This window comes from Kryptolebias marmoratus, linkage group LG23, assembly GCF_001649575.2.
Source record: "Kryptolebias marmoratus isolate JLee-2015 linkage group LG23, ASM164957v2, whole genome shotgun sequence".
In the NCBI taxonomy this organism is placed as follows: domain Eukaryota; kingdom Metazoa; phylum Chordata; class Actinopteri; order Cyprinodontiformes; family Rivulidae; genus Kryptolebias; species Kryptolebias marmoratus.
This window is the reverse complement of record NC_051452.1, coordinates 12,477,127-12,495,976: the sequence shown is the minus strand read 5'-3', so window position 1 is coordinate 12,495,976 and position 18,850 is coordinate 12,477,127. Positions and strand designations below refer to the sequence as shown.

The 18,850-nt window shown below is 43.8% G+C and overlaps 2 protein-coding genes across 2 annotated transcripts in view; one reads left to right on the top strand and one right to left on the bottom strand.

Annotated features, from left to right (window-relative positions):
- Positions 1-18,850, top strand: part of LOC108244131 (NLR family CARD domain-containing protein 3) — a 1,204,881-nt gene that overhangs the window by 334,471 nt on the left and 851,560 nt on the right. The window lies entirely within an intron of this gene.
- On the bottom strand, positions 6,713-18,022 carry LOC108248498 (NLR family CARD domain-containing protein 3-like). Its single transcript, XM_017437301.3, has 7 exons — positions 17,633-18,022; positions 17,254-17,482; positions 11,727-13,527; positions 11,460-11,633; positions 8,206-8,373; positions 7,796-7,842; positions 6,713-7,635 (listed from the first exon to the last, which is right to left on the bottom strand). The coding sequence occupies exons 2-7, from the start codon at positions 17,432-17,434 to the stop codon at positions 7,076-7,078; spliced, it is 2,931 nt and encodes a 976-aa protein (XP_017292790.1). The 5' UTR covers positions 17,435-17,482; positions 17,633-18,022; the 3' UTR covers positions 6,713-7,075.

Below are 18,850 nucleotides of genomic sequence, written 5' to 3'. Positions count from 1 at the left end.
AGGAGTGTGGGCACGACAGAACCGATGCTGTCCATGTGTGGGAGATAAGGGTTTCGGGCAGAAGCGACACCTGCTAATAAACTTGATTTGTCTTAATCTACCCTGAACCTCATGCACTATGTTGCCAAAAGTATTCACTCACCCATCCAGATCATTGAATTCAGGTGTTCTAATCCCCTCCAGGGCCACAGGTGGATAAAATCAAGCACCTAGGCGTATAGGCTGCTTCTATAACCATTAGTAAAAGAATGGGTCGCTGTCAGGAGCTCAGTAATAGGATGCCACCTGTGCAATATGGAATTTCCTCACTATTAAATGTTCCACAGTCAGCTGTTTGTGGTTTTATAACAAAATGGAAGCGACTGGGATCAACAGCAACTCAACTACAAAGCAGTCGGCCATGTAAACCACAGAACGGGCTCAGAGGATGCTGAGGCTCATAGAGCACAGAGGTCGCCAACTTTCTGCAGAGTCAGCATCTACAGACCTCCAAACTTCATGTGGCCTTCAGATCAGCTCAAGAACAGAGCAGAGAGCTTCATGGAATGAGTTTCCATGGCTGAGCAGCTGCATCCAAGCTTTACATCACCAAGTGCAAAGAGTCTGATGCTGTGGAGTAAAACACGCCGCCACTGGACTCTAGAGGAGCTAAGACGTGTCCTCTGGAGGGACGAATCACACTTCTCTGTCTGACTGCATTGAGCCAAGTGTGAAGTTTGGTGGAGGGAGGACTATGGTGTGGGGTTGTTTTTCAGGAGTTTGGCGTGGCTGCTTAGTTCCAGTGAATAAAAACTCTTAATGCTTCAGCATACCAAGATAATTTTGGACAATTTCATGCTCCCAACAGTTTGGGGATGTGTCCTTCCTGCTCCAACATGACTGAGCACCAGGGCACAAAGCAAGATCCTTAAAAACATGGATGAGGGAGTTTGATGTGGAAAAACTTGACTGACCTGCACAGAGTCCTGACCTCAACCTTAACAGAACACCTCTGGGATGAATTAGAGCAGAGACTGAGAGCCAGGCCTTCTGTCCAATGTCAGTGTCTGACCTCACAAGTGAGTTTAAAAGAATGGTCAAAAATCACTATAAACACTCCTAAACCTGTGGAAAACCTTCCCAGAAGAGTTAAAGCTGTTATAGCTGCAAAGGGTGGGCTAACTATATTGTTTGAGTGATATGTAGCTTTTGGCCACCAGAGGGAGACAGATCACCATCAATAGAATCCACCTCCTATTTGGGGAGAGAAAATTTTAGTAACATTAAAGCTCATATGAACAACAAGCTGCTTCAGGTATGCAGTGTATATAATCAGTTGTTAAATCCAGCACTGAGATCCAAAGGATACTAAGAAGTATTTGTTGCATCATTAGGATATGTTGTTTAAAACTTTTATAAGTGCAGCCTCAGTGCTGTGCTGTGGTTGAAAACCCAACTATAAAGCACTACATATGTAGTTTTGTATAAAAAAGGAGTACTTTTTTTTTTTAACCACTCTATAGATCAGAGTTTCCCAAACTTTTTCCCTGAGAGGGCCGAAATTAAAATCTATAAGAGGGCTGTGGGCCGAATGCAAATGCTTCTTAAAGTTAAGTCCTTTTATTTTTCTGTTTGAAAGGAAGGTTACAGAACATAAAATATAACAAGTAGGTCCTATGTCTGCATTTAAAACAAATATCTAATTTTTAGGATAATCATTTGCAGTGCAAAATGTCAAAAAGTGCCAGTCCAGCAGCAAAACACTTTAGCGGCAACAATAATGTGGCACCAGTCAGAAACACAAAGCTGGTCTTTGGCTTTTATCAGCCTCTCAATATCTGCCTGCAGCTGACTCGCTGATAAGGTGAGTATCGAACTCTGATGCGGACCAAAAAATGCAAATTCTGGTCTGTCTGAAATCCTAGGTCTCAGTTCAGTTGAAGTGAACTCTGGCTCAGTTTGAATGCTGATGTGAATGCAAGCGGACCAGAGACCGCTCCAAAAGCAGGAAGCAAACTACAGCACAAGGCCTTCTGGGTAAATACAACCAAAACAAACGCACGACTCTACCACTAGCACGAGAAATGGCTCGTGGTGAGATGTAGAAATCTTAAAACCACTCAAATTTGATGCCACTCCATTTTTGTTTTCTTTTCCAGAAGAAAATAGTTTTCATATTGTTTCCTTCAGTAGTTCTCGGTGCAGCGCCACCACAGGCGAGGGGGGGACAGGTCGCTCAAAGGGTTTGGCTGGATTGACTCGGTGCAGTGTGAATGAGAACCGCAGGAGCTGAAAATAGAACAAATGTTGACATTTTAGTCCCCAATAGAACCGAATCTACCGGACTATCAGGTGTGAATGCAGCCCTAAACTCAGTTAGCTCTGACTGAATGTGATCAGGCGCTGAGTCTAAGGGCTGGGAAAGCAGCTCCATGTCACCTCCACTATTCCCAACGTCTTTCCAACTCCTGGTCCAGGGTCTTGGGAAGTGCTGCATGCTCAGGCAGTCTGTATTTCAGCAGACCTCTCTCTCACTGGGGAAGTGTGCGAGGTTTCCTGAGGAGTGAAACGGCTGCTAAGACTTAAAGCAACACCACCATAGCTATGACAAATAATGCAACAGAAACATTGTTTAAACCGTAAACGTTGTTACCGCCACGAGAGCATGCAAGATTAAAGGCAGAAAAACTTGCATGCTTGCCTGTCAGTCAAGTTTCAGAACCACGGACAGCGATGTCCCTCCACAGCACAGTAAAAGAAGGCAGGACTTACTCATCACATAGACGTCGTTATAGACATTCTTATTATTAAAACTGTGTGTGTAATATATTAAGTTACCTGCTGACAGATGTCGACAGAGTAGCTGCAGCTTCGACCTGAAGGCCTTTATGTGGTCAAACAGCTGAGTGATGATCCGTTCCTTTCCCTGAAGCCGAATATTCAGGATGTTGAACAAGTCAGTGAGGTCCACCACACAAGCCACGCCACAAAATCATTTGTCTCCTGCAGGGACTTGCAGTACAAAAGACCTGCAAACTTTCCCGCGGCTCAGCCACCTCATCTCTTGGTGGCAGAGCACACTTTTGTACTCTGTCTCAACCCCCTCCAGAAGGGCCCTTCTTGGTGAACAGGTATTGTGCCACCTTACCTCCGCATTGGGCAACCTTCTTAGAGTGGTGAGGCCTTCTTTCCTCCTAACCATGGCAGATGCTCCGCCTGTCTTTATCCCGACCATTTTCTCCCAGCTCAACCCACTCGTTTCAGCTGCTGCAAACATATCCTCACTTGTTGTTGTGTTGCGCAATGTCTCAATTCCGGCCAGCTCCTGCGTAATTTCGATATTTTCACTCATTCCCCGAACGAAAACCTAAAAATTGTGCTGAATCTGAAATGTCCTTTGCTTTCAGCACATGCCAAAGAATAGGCAACGAATTTATGAGCTTTAGCTCTGAGCTGCACCCTAATGTCCTCAGTGCGACGTGTCACAGTATTTCTTGAGAGGCTGGTTTGGGAGAAAGTTCTCACTTGAGAGGGACACTTTAATGCCACGGCTATGGACAGACACTCCTTAACAAAGTCCCCCATTGAAAATGATCTCCCAGTCCGGGCAATTAGTGCAGAAATCTCAAAGCTGGCCCGTGCAGCGCCGTCCTGGGCCGTGTAAAGGTGCCTTGTTGAGAGCGGAGTTCAGCCAGCAGGAACGTGGTCTTGTTCTTTCAGACGTTACCAATGAAAAGTGAAAAAGCTGGAAGCTTCATCTCGTAGTGACAACAGATATTGTGTAGCCCTTTAGAACAGCAATGGACTGATTGCAAATAAGGCAGACGGCTTTACCATTGATGTCAGTAAAAAATATATTTCCCTCAAAGTTTTTTTTTAAATGTCTTTTTGTCTGTGTGTCGCTGACGATGTCGCTCCATGCTGGTGTTTGATTAGCCGTCAGCTAAGTGGTAGCCTGCAAATTTTTTTTTTTTCTAGGCTCGCAAACTTGGAGAAAATTTGACACAGTCCGCTCAAGCAGCAAAGGCTCATGGGACATATAAAAAATATATAAAATAGTATTTCTGGACTTATAAAGTATGCAAAACTACATGTGTGCCTAAATCTCATCTAAATGTCTCTTGTAGTTACTCGTATTTCTGGTTTATTTTAATATGTGATAGTTCAAAGATGATAACAGGACCATGAGTAAAAACTAGATGCAGTACAGACCTGAGTGAGGTTGCCTCTCCTCCCCCCGACCTTCTTCACGTCATTGAAAGTTGGTGTCAAACGTTTGTGCCGCTATCATTTTAAAGATTACAACAGAAAAAAATTTTCAGAAGTCACCAGAGGTCTACCAGCCCAGCCCTCACCCCAACCACCACACACACACTGGGGCATTTTAGGACATACGATGACCTGAGAAAGGATGTAACAGTAGCATCTGAAAAACACCAGCATACTTCCTCACGCTGTGCTCTACACAAAGGAATAATTGCAAGTATGTCTGCTGTTGGGCCCTCCTGAAATGTAATAGCTTCTTTTGATTTGTCTAATGTGTGTATGTGTGTATGGGGGGGAGGGGGGTGGGTGACCTTTTGACCTTTAAGCTTTCAATAATATCTTCAAAACAAAAGCAGCACAAATTAAAAATTTTAGCAGCACAGATGTAGCACAGTTCATTGACACCAGTATAGTTTGATTTTGTAAATGTGGGGGGCTGGTTGCCCTTTGATGACCTCTGGAAACTTTTATTAATTTTCTTTAAAATGATAGTGATTTTTACTGCACAAACGTACCACAAACGTTTGACATCAGTTTCGAATGACTTGAAGAAGGTCGGGGTACCGTCACATATACAGTTATTGGGAGTCAGTTGATGTCAGGGAAAGGAAATGCTGTGTGAAAGTATAGCAGTCAGGATTACTAAGCAGAAAGACACTTGTATCCACATTGTTACCAGGTCAACTTCTGACGGGCTAAATGAAAAAGGGCACCAGGCCAACTTTGGCTCATGGGCCACACTTGAGGCATCCCAGCTTTAGACGATCTTTGCCAAAAACGTTAGGTTAGAGATTGGGCTGAAGTTACTTATTACTGAAACATCCAGATCAGGCTTCTTTAAGAGAGGTTCGATCAGTGCAGTTTTCAAGGCCTGAAGCGAATGACCTGAATGACCGTGTCAAGGCAACAGGCTGTGGACCTTGGATCAAAAACCATTCCTGTCAAAGATTTAAAACTTCAGTGTTGAAAATCATCAAAAGCAAGGGTGGGCAACCCTGGTTCTGGAGGGCCACTATCCTGCATGTTTTACTTGTTCCTCTGCTCCAACACACCTGATTTGAATCAATGATTAACAGGCTTCTGCAGAACATGAAGAGGTAATTTAACCTCTGAATCAGGTGTGTTGGAGCAGGGAAACAAGTAACACATGCAGGATAGTGGCTCTCCACGACCAGGGTTGGCCATCGCTGGTTTAGACGCACTAAAGATTTAAGACAATTGGCAAGAAAAAAAAAATCTTTTTGTGTTTATAAATTGCCCTTTCCCTAGCATTATCTAAGAGTGGATGTTACCGAAACGCCCCCTTACCCCGGGATGTGCCCCTCACCTCCCGGGACTTTTGTATCTAAAATTTCCCTGGTAAGGAACAAAGTGATGTGAACACAGCGATCCATAGGCATGTGCTAATGCATCTGAAGATGTCATTAAGATACAGACAAAACTCCCGCTAAGAGAGAGAGAGACGCTAACCCACAACCCCCTCAAGGCCAGAAAGGATCCAGCTAGTTGTGAGACAATCATTGATTTTGCAAACACCCTCAGGATGTTGTTTTCATGCACATCTGTATTATAAGGACTAGCATATACCACTTGTTAGGACTTTATGTAAAAAGGTTTGCTCAGTGTTTGAGAATTAGCCGACCTTTTAAAAGATTCTCTGATATCTTGTGACGATTGCTGAAGTAGCATACAATGTGATGCACATGTTCATTTATATTGATTTAACATTTAAATACTGTTACAAACAATCCTTTGGAGACCCAATTGAGATCAATTAGTTGTAATATAAATAACACAAGTTTTAATGGACAACACAAATGCTCAAAGAAAATCACGAAAGAAGTGTTTTTAAACAGTGGGTTGGTTTATTTTCCCTTCAGAGTGACTACATTTGTCACAAAAATAAACAAATAATGTCAACATTTGTATTGTAGTTCTGCTCCGACTGCAAAACCTCACTGAAAGGTTCACATTTAGCTGCATGAAGCTTAGTGTGCTCTGTGCTACGCTAGGCTAGGCTAGACTTCGAACTTGTTAGTGCATCTCACATCCTACTAAATTTAACCAGAGCTTTAAACATATGAAAACACTAAACATTTAAAAAAAATTTTTTTTAAAGTTTGGTGTTTTCTTTTGTTTAAACGTCTCTGTGTGGACAGAGCTTTTCAGAAACCGGCATTTCTTTTTCTGCTGAAATGACGAATAACGGAGTACAAACTGTCAACGGTATCAAAGTAAAAGAAACAAGTTTCTGGAGAATCTTTAGCCAAGCTAAGGATGTTCTTTCTCTGCATTTTGATATGACGTTATTGTGGACATTCTCGCTGCCTAGTGGTGAGTCACGTGTGCAACAACATTTTGGTTAGAAATTTGCGGACAGAAAACAAAAGGAAACATATATATATATATATATATATATATATATATATATATATATATATATATATATATATATATATATATACACAGAATGTAAAGACACTTCGTGAAATATTAGTTATACAAAAATAAATAAATATTAGTTATACAAATACAGTATAGATTATTATTGTGCAACAATAATGAGATTCAATGATAATATGAGTGATAAATTATTTCACACAACTTGAATTTGGCATCATCAAAAAAGGATAATACACACGAAAAGGCCGACGTTCTTCAGAAACTTCAATTTAGTTTGATTTGGTTTTGGCAGGAACCTCGGTCGTCTTGAATTAAATGTGTTACCTTTTGTTTCTACAAGACATTCTGCTAAGCGGTTTCATCCTGCTGACGAAAGCAATGAGTCTCGTTTTAATCACAACGGCTGAGGCTTCGTTTGGTCTGTGACTTAAACAGGCGGAGGCTCATCTGAGCACAGAGTGACGGAAGAACCCGGCCAGAATCCAAATCCAGGGTAGAGAGGTTTGTTAAATTTGGTTGTCAAGGTGTGGAGGTGGATTGGTGTTGCAGAGGAGGTTCTGTAGAAGGACAGAGTGCCCGCAGAACAGTCCACATACACGCCAAGTTTGTGGAAGGAAGCGGGAGAAGAGGAGGAGGAGGAGGAGGTGAATTCTCGTATCTTGTTGTGGCAGACAGAGTAACGGCCTTCATCGGAACAGCTCAGACTCCAGGATATGTCATTAAATCCAAACTCACAGTCGTTATCGTTTCCTTTGCGTTTAACTTCTTTGTAAGTCACTGATATCTCGACCTTCCCTTTCCACTTAACCTCCCAGAAACAGCGATCAGGCAGACTTTCTTTGCACATCACCTCAGGCCAGAAGTCGAATCTGTCTGGATGATCAGGATATGACTGATCCTCCTCCACATGTGTCACCTTCCTGTTGTTGTCAGACAGTTGGAGCTTTTTGTTCACTGTGTTTGTGTCGATTGTGAGCTGACAGGAATCTGATGGAGAGAACAAACACAATCCAGCTGCAGTTATTGATCCATCATCTGATCATTTATTGACACTTTGATGATGACTCATGAATGAGTGATGTGACAGTTTGAAGATGGTTGAATGTTGCTGCTTTGTTGTCATGAATCAAATGAAAAACACACTTACACTTCCTCAGACCTGGTGTCAACCATCGGACTCCAGCAGGCTCCACCCTGAAAGGAGGAGGGGGGGGGTCAGACCATCAGTCTCTTCACATAGTTCATAAAGGTTGTGGTTGTTCTAAATCTCTTCCCTTTGAGAAATATGAAGGCCACTGTTCTCCTCAGCAGCACAAATATTTTGTAGCCTTGCCCAGATTTGTGCCTTGCAACAAACCTGTCTCTGAGCTCTGCAGACACCTCTACAGACCTGATACCTTGGTCTTTGCAGCTAGAAGACCAACCAGTTAACCTAAGATGCATCTATTGGGGCTGTGAGAGGAAACTCAGAGAAAACATACTCAAACTCCATGCAGAAAGGTCCAAGCCAGAGGTCAAAACAACCGGGACCTTCTTATATTGTGTGAGGTTATATACCTGAGTGAGTCCAGTTTCCAGGGTGCATCCGGTGCTTTCAGCAGCTTCAACCCTTCATCTCCTGGGTTGTTGTAGCTCAGGTCCAACTCTTTCAGATTCATGGGGTTGGACCTCAGAGCTGAGGCCAGAGAAGCACAGCCTTCCTCTGTGATCAGACACCCTGACAGGCTACAGACAGAACAGACAGGTTTTCTTGATCCTTTCTGGACTTGGAACAGGTTGTGTCATACCAAACTTGTCAATGCCAAAATCTGTTCTGTCTTGTTAGTATGTAATTGAGTCTGGGTTGTGTGTTATTGTCTTATCTGTAGGTCTCACTTATTACTGGCAATGTGGGCCAAACTCCCATGATAGTTGTTTTTGGACCTGAATAGCTCTTGGTAAAGGGCCAAAACCCCATTTTCTTGAAATACTACCCACCCCCCATCCCACCCCCTAGGACACCACAAGAGACACAGTTGTAAGCTTCCTCCAAGTCAACAAAACACAAAGACCAGTTGGGCAAATTCCTATACATCCTCCAACTATTCTTGCAAGAGTACAGTTTGACCATCCTTGACATAGACCTTCCCAGTGAAGCTAAGGAGTGCCTCTATAGTCGGAGCACATCCTCCGGGCCCTACTTTAAAAACTAAGAACCACCATGGGGGTTGGGCAATTAGACAAACATATCAACCATTGGCAATTTTTTGGGGCCTGAACAGCTCTCGGTAAGGGGCCAAAACCCCATTTTCTTACCCCCCCCGTTCAAATCAAAACTATAACAAGATGTAATACATCCTGATACTGTGCAATCCACCTGGTTTAATTCCAGCAAGCAAAGCTTCCAACTTCCTGTCAGGTGTCAGTCCTGTCCCATGTCGAACACCTGACAGCAGGCTGAGCGGCTGTGGGACACTGCTGTCGTTTTATTGCATGGCAGAGGTCTGTGTGATGAATTTGTTCAAATTAACAACTATTTTGATGAAAAACGAAACGGCCTGTCACCTAAAGGCAATGTTACCCACCTCCACATAACGGTGCACAGGTGTGTTAGACAAGACAGCCCAATAACATCCAGTGCCTTGAGGAAGTCAAAGCGAAGCTCAACAAGAGGTCAACAAGACCTTGCCCCTATTATAAACAGTTTTGACAAAGCATCACTTCCCCTGCCTGCGGTAAAGTCCTGCTCTGTAGCCTCACCAAACGCAAGTTCTTCTGCCATTGGAGCTGCAGTTTACTTGGCCTGCCAATACATGTTAGATCTTCTATAGTCCCAACAAGTTAATCAAACTCTAGAATCCCTCCTTAGCCTAATGGGTCTCTTCACCATAGCTTTCCCACCACTGTGACAAGCACCAACCACCTTACGGCTGCAACTCTGTTCAGCCATATCAAGGCCTGGAACATGGCCCAATTGGACTTCATGTCCCCTGCCTGGAAAAGCTCTGCTCAAAGTGGAAGTTGAAAATCTTCTGGACTGGGGCCTCTGCCAGATGCCTAGAACACCGTTCGTAAATGCTTGGGTGAACAGCATCTGTTTGGAGTCTTCCCTCACCATCTGATCCAGCTCATCACCACACAGCACAGCTCCTCTCTCCTTTATTCACCAGAATGTCCAAGACACACAGTCGCAGGTCTGATAATCAATTATTAAACAGATTACTAACCCAGGATGTCGTGCCATTCACTTATGGAAACCTATCTTAAACATGGTGTTTGTTATGGACAAAAGTCCAACAACAAAACATTCAGGGGAGTCATACATTCCTCTTTATCATGCCGGTCCTACATAGGCACTGAACTCCCTCAGTAAGAGAACTAATGCCCCTTTTACACGGGCTCTAAAGGTCCCGGCTCCAAAGGTCCCGGCTCCACTGTACTCTGCTTGCTTTGCGCGCGTTTACATCTGCATTTTTTCGAGGTCTGCCCTGCTTCTTTGGTCCCTACTTCAAAGTAGGGCCAGCCGGGCCAGCCCTGCTTCGTGGGCGGCGCAAGCTTAGCTCCTGTTCATTTATTGGTCGTGGGTGTGACCAGATGCAAGCATAAAGAGCGAATGGTAGGAATATAAACAACAGCGTTAGCTTACCCTGCAACGTTTATGCCGTCTGTCCCCCAGCTGAAGGCGCTGTAAAGCCTGAAATCTCCGGCGGATAACAGCTGTCCTACTCCGTGCAACAATCGCTGCATCCAGAGCATTTCTTCCACTGCGCCTCTCTTCTTAAAGTCACAGGGCCAACGTTGTCCATAGCTCTTTCGTTGCTTGTGCTCAAGTTTCGGTAGCACCCCCCCACACACACCATGCACACAGACACACTGCAGCCCTAACCTCCGCAACATGAGGAGGCGTTCCTCTGCTACCGACCAAACTGGCCGGTATAAACGCGATGCATTCTTTATAGAGCCGAGCCGAGTAGAACCGGACTTCTGAATTAGGGCCTGTGTAAAAGGGGCATAAGTCACCTGATAGAACACCTTTCACCCATGGACTCCAAATAGATTGGGTACTCTGAATTGCTGCTAGGTGCATAAGCACAAACAACTATCAAAACCCTTTCTCCCACCTGAGAGCAAAAGGATGCCAACCTTTCATCCACCTGGGAAAACACCAATGTTTGGTCAGCAAGAAAGCATAAGTACGCCTATCCTCTCTCACTGCCTCTCATCCAGACTCTAGAGTAGAATATAATCCACCAACTCCCCAGGAGATTGGTTCCAGAGCCTATAATGTGGGTCAAGCTGAGCCCGGCTCTATGGTTTTCAGTAGCTCTCAATCCCCTGCACAAACCTGGGCTGTATCCCAATAATGAAGGGATGTTCCAAACTCTTAAAGCCAGTTTCAACAACCAGGGATCAGACAAACAAGGCCTCTTCTTCTAACTTATTCCCATTTCACGATGAAATGTTTCTTATGAAGCCTCAGGGTGCTTGCCAATGAATCTTTTCCTTTGGTCTGGCTACAGGGTGAAGCTCTAGGATCCCTAGTTTGGGTAAAGCATTGTGGTGTCTTTGTCTAGAAGTCATTGCAAGGGTTGTTAAATCATTCTTTACCTGGCTCCTTGTCTGGAACCAATTTGCCATACAGTAGGAGACCTTACCAGGGGAAAACTACCATCAACAACACATAACAAAACATATATTTACCCATATCGTCCACAATAAAGTTGCTGATTCATGAAGGTGATACAGTTTAAACTTAATTCACAGAGTTTAAAGTCTATAGAGAATAGTTTTTGTTTATTAAAAGTTACACTAACTGGTTTTTTTCATCTTACCTTAAAGTTTTCAGCACACAGTGTTTTTCCTTTAGTCCTTCACACAGAAGCTTCACTCCTGAATCTCGAAGGTCATTGTTACTTAGGTCTAACTCTCTAAGGCAGGAGGACTGGGAACTTACAATGGAGGAGAGAACTTCACAGCTTTTCTCTGAAAGATTACAGACACTTAATCTGGGGAGACAAAAATAATAGTTAGAATTACTCTTTTTCACTAGCTGCAAGTTTACAATGCAGTAAAATCAACTTATCTGTCTGTGTACTTACAGAGTTTTGTTAGATGCCTGAACAACCAGTTGCAATCTCAAAAGAGCCTCCTCAGAATTAAAATATTTCTTCAGGTCAAACTCATCCAGATCTTTTTCTGACGACAGTAAGAAGAAGACCAGAGCTGACCACTGAGCAGAAGACAGTTTATCTGTGGTAAACCTTCCCGAACTGTGGAATGTTTGGATCTCCTCAACTAAAGAGCATTCATTCAGTTCATTCAGACAGTGGAACAGATTGATGATTTTGTCTGCAGACAAGTCCTCACTGAATTTCATCTTGATGTACTGGACTGTTTCCTGATTGGTCTGTGAGCTACTTCCTGTCTGTGTCAGCAGCCCTTGTAGGAGAGTCTGATTGGTCTGCAGTGAAAGACCCAGGAGGAAGCGGAGGAACAAGTCCAGGTGTCCATTTGGACTTTGTAAGGCCTTGTCCACAGCACTCTGATAAAATTTCTTCTCTGCAAATTCATCTTCTCTTATTTCAGACTTTTGGAAAGTTGTCTGATGTTCTTCAAGCAAATTCACTCCAGAGTTGATGAAGGTCAGATGGACATGAAGAGCAGCCAGAAACTCCTGAACACTCAGATGGACAAAGAAGAACACCTTGTCCTGGTACAGCCCTCTCTCCTCTTTAAAGATCTGTGTGAACACTCCTGAGTACACTGAGGCTGCTCTGATATCGATGCCACACTCGGTCAGGTCTGATTCATAGAAGATCAGGTTTCCTTTCTGCAGCTGCTCAAAAGCCAGTTTTCCCAGAGACTCAATCATCTTCCTGCTCTCTGGACTCCAGTGTGGATCTGTCTCAGCTCCATTGTCATACTTGACCTTCTTGACTTTGGTCTCAACCACCAGGAAGTGGATGTACATCCCAGTCAGGGTGTTGGGCAGCTCTCCTCCCTCTCTGGTTTTCAACTCATCCTCCAGAACTGTAGCAGTGATCCAGCAGAAGACTGGGATGTGGCACATGATGTGGAGGCTTCGTGATGTCTGGATGTGGGAGATGATAGTTTTGGCCTGCTCATCCACACTGAATTTTTTTCCAAAGTACTCCTCCTTCTGTGGGTCAGTGAACCCTCTGATCTCTGTCACCATGTCAACACACTCAGCAGGGATCTGATTGGCTGCTGCAGGTCGTGTGGTTATCCAGAGGCGAGCAGAGGGAAGCAGGTTCCCCCTGATGAGGTTTGTCAGCAGCACATCCACTGAGGTGGACTCTGTAACATCAGTCAGGATCTGATTGTTGTGGAAGTCCAGAGGAAGTCGACACTCATCCAGACCATCAAAGACGAACACAACCTGAAATTCTTCAAACTTGGAAATTCCTGCTTCTTTGGTTTCAGTAAAGAAGTGATGAACAAGTTCCACCAAGCTGAACTTTTTCTCTTTCAGCACATTCAGCTCTCTGAAAGTGAATGGAAATGTGAAGTGGATGTCCTGGTTGGCTTTGTCTTCAGCCCAGTCCAGAGTGAACTTCTGTGTTAAGACTGTTTTCCCAATGCCAGCCACTCCCAATGTCATCACTGTTCTGATTGGTTCATGTCTTCCAGGTGGGAGTTTAAAGATGTCTTCTTGTCTGATTGTTGTTTCTGGTCTGTGTGGTTTCCTGGATGCTGTTTCAATCTGTCTGACCTCATGTTCATCATTGACCTCTCCAGTCCCTCCCTCTGTGATGTAGAGCTCTGTGTAGATCTGATTCAGAAGGGTTGGGTTTCCTGCTGTAGCAATCCCCTCAAACATACACTGGAACTTTGTTTTCATCTTGGATTTCAGTTTACTCTGGCATGCGACAGGAGATCCTAAAATAATAAATAAGAGCACTAAATCAACAGCTTCTCATTCTTGTTTTAATGACACTAAAGCTGAACTGAAATCAAAACTCAAAAACTGACATTTCATGAATGTCAATTCAAATGGTGAGGGTTGTGTCAGAAAGGGCATCCAGCAAAGAATATTTTTGCCAAAACTAACATGCGAGTTCATCCAAGCCACACCATACCGCATCGGTCGAGGCCCGGGTTAACAACGACTGACACCGTGCTGCTGACAAACAGGATGCTGGCAGAAATTATGCTACTGTTAGTCAAAGACCATGAGGAGAGAAACGTGCCAGGAGACGGAGAGAGAAGAAGAAAATCAAGGGTGTAGGACTGAGGGTAGCAACTCTAAACGTAAGGACAATGACAGGCAAAGGTAGAGAGCTGACTGACATGATGCAGAGGAGGAAGGATGTATTATGATGAATGTGTGCAAGACACAAAATGAAAGGGCAGGAAGGCTCCCAGTACTGGGGCAGGGTTTAAGCTGTTCTACCATGGTGTGGATCGGAAAAGAGAAATGGAGTAGGGGTGGTCCTGAAGGAGGAGTTGGCAAGGAATGTGGTTGAGGTGGAAAGAGTGTCAGACAGGGTGATATGTCTGAAGGTAGAAGGAAAAGGTCTGATGTTGAATGTTCTCAGTGGTTCTGCTCCACAGGTTGGATGTGAGATAGAGAAGCAAGAGAAATTCAGGAAGAATCTTGATGAAGTGATAGAGATTATTCCCAGGCAGGAGAGAGTGGTGATCAGAGCAAACCTGAATGGACATGTTGGTGAAGGAAATAAAGGAGATGAGGAGGTGATGAGCAGGTCTGGTGTCAAGGATTGGATAGTGGTGTGTAGGATGAGTGTCGTGGTGACGAAGAGGAAAAGAGTAAAGGCAGAAAAGAGGACCAAATGGTGTAGGGTTGAGGAAGGAAGAATGTTGTGAGAAGTTCAGAAAGGAGGTGTTAAAGGCTCTGGGTGGTAAAAAAGAGTTTCAGAAAACTGGGCTACTACAGCCACAGTGATTAGAGAGCCAGGTAGGAAGGTACTTGATGTGTCATCTGGACAGAGAAAAGATGATAAGGAAACCTGGTGGTGGAATAGCTAAGTGCAGGAGGTTCAGAGGACTAATGCCTCTTTCACACGGGCCCTAATTCAGAAGTCCGGCTCTGCTCGGCTCTACAAAGAATGCATCACGTTCACACCGGCCAGTTTGTTCGGTAGCAGAGGAACGCCTCCTAGTGATGCTTATGGGGATTCTCCTGAGACTTCAGGAAGAGAGGCGCAGTGGAAGAAATGCTCTGGATGCCGCGATTGTTGTGAGGAGTAGGACAGCTGTTATCCGCCGGAGATTTCAGGCTTTACAGCGCCTTCAGCTGGGGGACAGACGGCATAAACGTTGCAGGGCAAGCTAACACTGTTGTTTATATTCCTACCTTCACTCTTTATGCTTGCATCTGGCCACACCCACGACCAATGAGTGAACAGGAGCTAAGCTTGCGCCGCCCACGAAGCAAGGTCGGCATGGCTGGCCCTTCTCTGAAGCAGGGACCAAAGAAGCAGGGACCGAGCGCAAAAAAATGCAGATGTAAATGCTCGCAAAGCAAGCGTGACCGATAGGGTCCATGTGAAAGGGGCATAAGTTAGCCAGGAAGAAATGGAACAGTGAGAGGACTGAAGAGAGTAGACAGGAATATAGGGAGATACAACGTAGGACAAAGAGGGAGGTAGGAAAGGCACAACAAAAGGTGTATGATGAGTTGTACAAGACTTGGACACTAAGGAGGGAGAGAAGGACTTGTATCAACTGGCAAGACAGAGGAATCAGGCTGAAAAGGATGTGCAGCAGGTTAGGCTTGTTAAAGATAGAAATGGTAATGTTCTAACAAGAGAGGAGAGGGTAATGGGAACATGGAATGAGTACTTTGAGGAGATAATGAATGAAGAGAATGAAAGAGAAAGAAGAGTAGAGGTCATAGAAACTGTGGACCGGGAAATGGAAAAGGTTAGTGAGGATGAAGTCTGAAAAGCTTCGAAGAGGATGAAGAAGGGGAAGGCAGTTGGACCTGATGACATACCAGTGGAGGTATGGAAATGTCTAGGAGAGATGGCTTTGAGGTTTTAGAGTTGATTATTTGATGGCATTTTTGAGAGTGAGAAAATACCTGAGGAATGGAGGAGAAGAGTGTTGGTGTCTTTAAGAACAAGGGTGATGTACAACTACAGCTACAGGGGAATTAAGTTAATGAGCCACACGATGAAGAGCTAGAAGAGAGTTGTGGAAGCTAGACTTAGACCAGAGGTGACTATCTGTGAGCAGCAGGATGGTTTTATGGCAAGAAAGAGCACCACAGATGCCATCTTTGCTTTGAGGATGTTGATGAAGAAGTACAGGGAGGGTCAGAAAGAACTTCATTGTGTTTTAGAAAAAGCACAGGGTGCTGAGGGAGGAGCTGTGGTGTTGTATGAGGAAATCTGGAGTGGCAGAGAAGTATGTTAGACTGGTACAGGACATGTATGAGGAGAGCAGGACAGTGGTGAGGTGCACGGTATGAGTGACAGATAGCTTCAGTGTGGAGGTGGGAGTGCATCAAGGATCAGCTCTGAGCCACTTCTTGTTTGCTCTGGTGATGGACAGACTAACAGATGAGGTCAGGCAGGAATCCCTGTGGACTATGATGTTTGCAGATGACATCGTGATCTGTAGTGAGAACAGGGAACAGGTGGAAGAGAACTTGGAGAGGTGGAGGTATGCACTTACAGACGAGGGATGAAAGTCAGCCGTAGCAAGACAGAGTACCTGTGTGTGAATGAGAGGGAGGCAGGAGGAACAGTGAGGCTACAAGGAGCAGAGGTCTCAAAGGTGTAAGACTTAAAGTACAGGGAGTGTGGTAAAGAGGTGAAGAAGAGAGTCCAGGCAGGATGGAGTGGATGGAGAAAAGTTTCATGAGTAATTTGTGACAAAAGGGTGGCAGCAAAGGTCAAAGGAAAGGTTTACAAGATGGTGGTGAGAGCAGCTATGTTGTATGGTTTGGAGACAGCTGAACTGACAAAAAAAAGGAGCCAGAACTGGACGTGGCAGAGCTTTAGAGTTCTGATAGTAATTCCCACATCAGAGCTTATGGATCCAAATCTGAGGAAGGCTTTTATCTTTTGGGAAACCAAAAAATTAAACTACAGAGATATTGTTTTTCAAATAACTAATTTTAACGAACTGAATCATGTTTTACCAGTAATCATCCACTCACTGATGAATGGCTGAATACTGTGGAACCACAATGGCTCTGAGGATGTCACACATTAGGGGGGGTCACGGAAAAAGTCGAAAACATCTGAGTATTTATTTTTTTAAATAGTCAAAAATTTTTTTTTAAATTTTACAACAAGCACATTTTTTGATTTTCTTTCAACTGATGTTGGCTTAAAAACATTTTTCAGTTCAGCTTTAATCTCTAGTTGACAAGAATACTTGGCAAAAACATTTTACTGATTTTAAAACTAAAATAAATATCTGCAAAATAAATAGTAAGACTTTTTTAAGGAACTGAACACTAAATTATGGTTTTAGTGTAAACTGAAAAGTTGATAAAAAAGAAACATTTTTTATAAAACATGGTAATCTTAAAGTGAATCAATGGAAACTGCTTTTAAAGCAAAATACAAAAGGCTTTATGGAAACATAGCTTTGTTTGCTGACACTAAAGTTAGAGAGAAATCCTCTTACGGATCATTAGACGATCAGCCAGCTCCCACTGCTTCATTCTTCTCAAGATGGTCACAGTAATATTTAAAAATGCCTCTTTGATGCATCTCTGCTGCTCTTTGTCTTCACCCTCAAACACCTCCTCGTCCTCCCCATGACTCTCTGAGCATTCTGGGAAATTTGGACTCAGAGCTCTCTGCATCACGTTTAGCTCTTTCTTTATGAAAGCGCCAATGTTGCTCTCCAGCTCCTGAAACAGAACATTGTAGGAATGACACATCAGGCTGAAATCATGGAGCCAAACATCAGATCCATGTTGAGCAGACTGACAGTCCACTGGTCTACAAAGTGCAGCATGGAGATGACTGTGGAAAAACAAAACTGATGTGCAGGTACAGACCTTAAATACTGAGTCCAGCCCCGTTTGCTGCTTCGGTTCAGAGTGATGACTGGGACCTTCTGAGCTTTGGTCGTCAATTCTGTGGAGGAATCGTGAAGAATTAACTCAAGCCTTATCTGTCCACTCACAGAGTGAGAAACACAAGGGAAAGCTCCACAAAGTGACCCGTGAATGTGAACAATAACTGTTTTCTAGTCTTGCTGATATATTTGGATTTACCAGCTGGGTGTGGAAATGTGTGCACTGTTTAACAATGCTTGCTTTAGTCCCACAAAGTCTCAACAACCCATTCATGAAGCTTTCTATCCCAGACTGGTTGTACAGGGACACTGAGTAAAAATGTCTTTAAGCTCTTTCACAAGACACCTCAGGCCAGGACTTAGACACCTTCTGGCAATCTATATTAATTTCATTTAAAAGTGATTCAGTTCCATTTTACATAGTTATAACATTTAGATCCAGCTCACCTCTTTGCAGATGAAGGTTGGTTTGATTTAAACTCAATAACAAAGTCCTTTGACTTGTTGCTCTTAAAGGACACACAGCTGGGTTCAGGTTCAGGTTAAAATAATTACTGAAAAATAATCACAAAAGAACCGCTTTGTCTAGGGGGTGAGAGAGGTCGAAGGAGGCCTTTGGCCATCTGACAGTAAGATAATATGAGATTCTTAATCAATGTCTTTGAATGTAATCAGTAGGGACAGACGTGGTAAAGACGTCTGAGCGGGAGTGATGTGCTGGTAACCTCTCCTCCCAAAAAAGTATTGATTTTCTACTGTCTTTATGCTAATCCTCTCCTACTTTTGGACAACGTCAGTTACTGACAAACATACATGGCATTTTTTACATCTTAGAAGATGGACAGTTTTTGATGTACAGGTGTGGGCTGAGCCAGCAATGGTCACCGTCATTGGGGCATGAGGTGGTGTGGCTGATTTTCCCTCACACGAAAATAACATCAGCCCCTGAGGGTTTTTCCCATTCTGTCTGTCCACACAGAGACAAACACAAGCTAAAGGTCCATGTGGAGTCATGATCCAACAACTATTTGTCCTCCTCCATCCAGCAACACCTGCCACCTGAGTGGAAGTTCCTACCAACACCTGTGTTTGAACCAAAGGTCAAAGGTGACACCTGCTGGACCAGCTGGTGACCTACAGACACTCAGAAACTCCTCCTACAACATTCATTCTTTCACTTTGACTGCTGAGTTTGGAG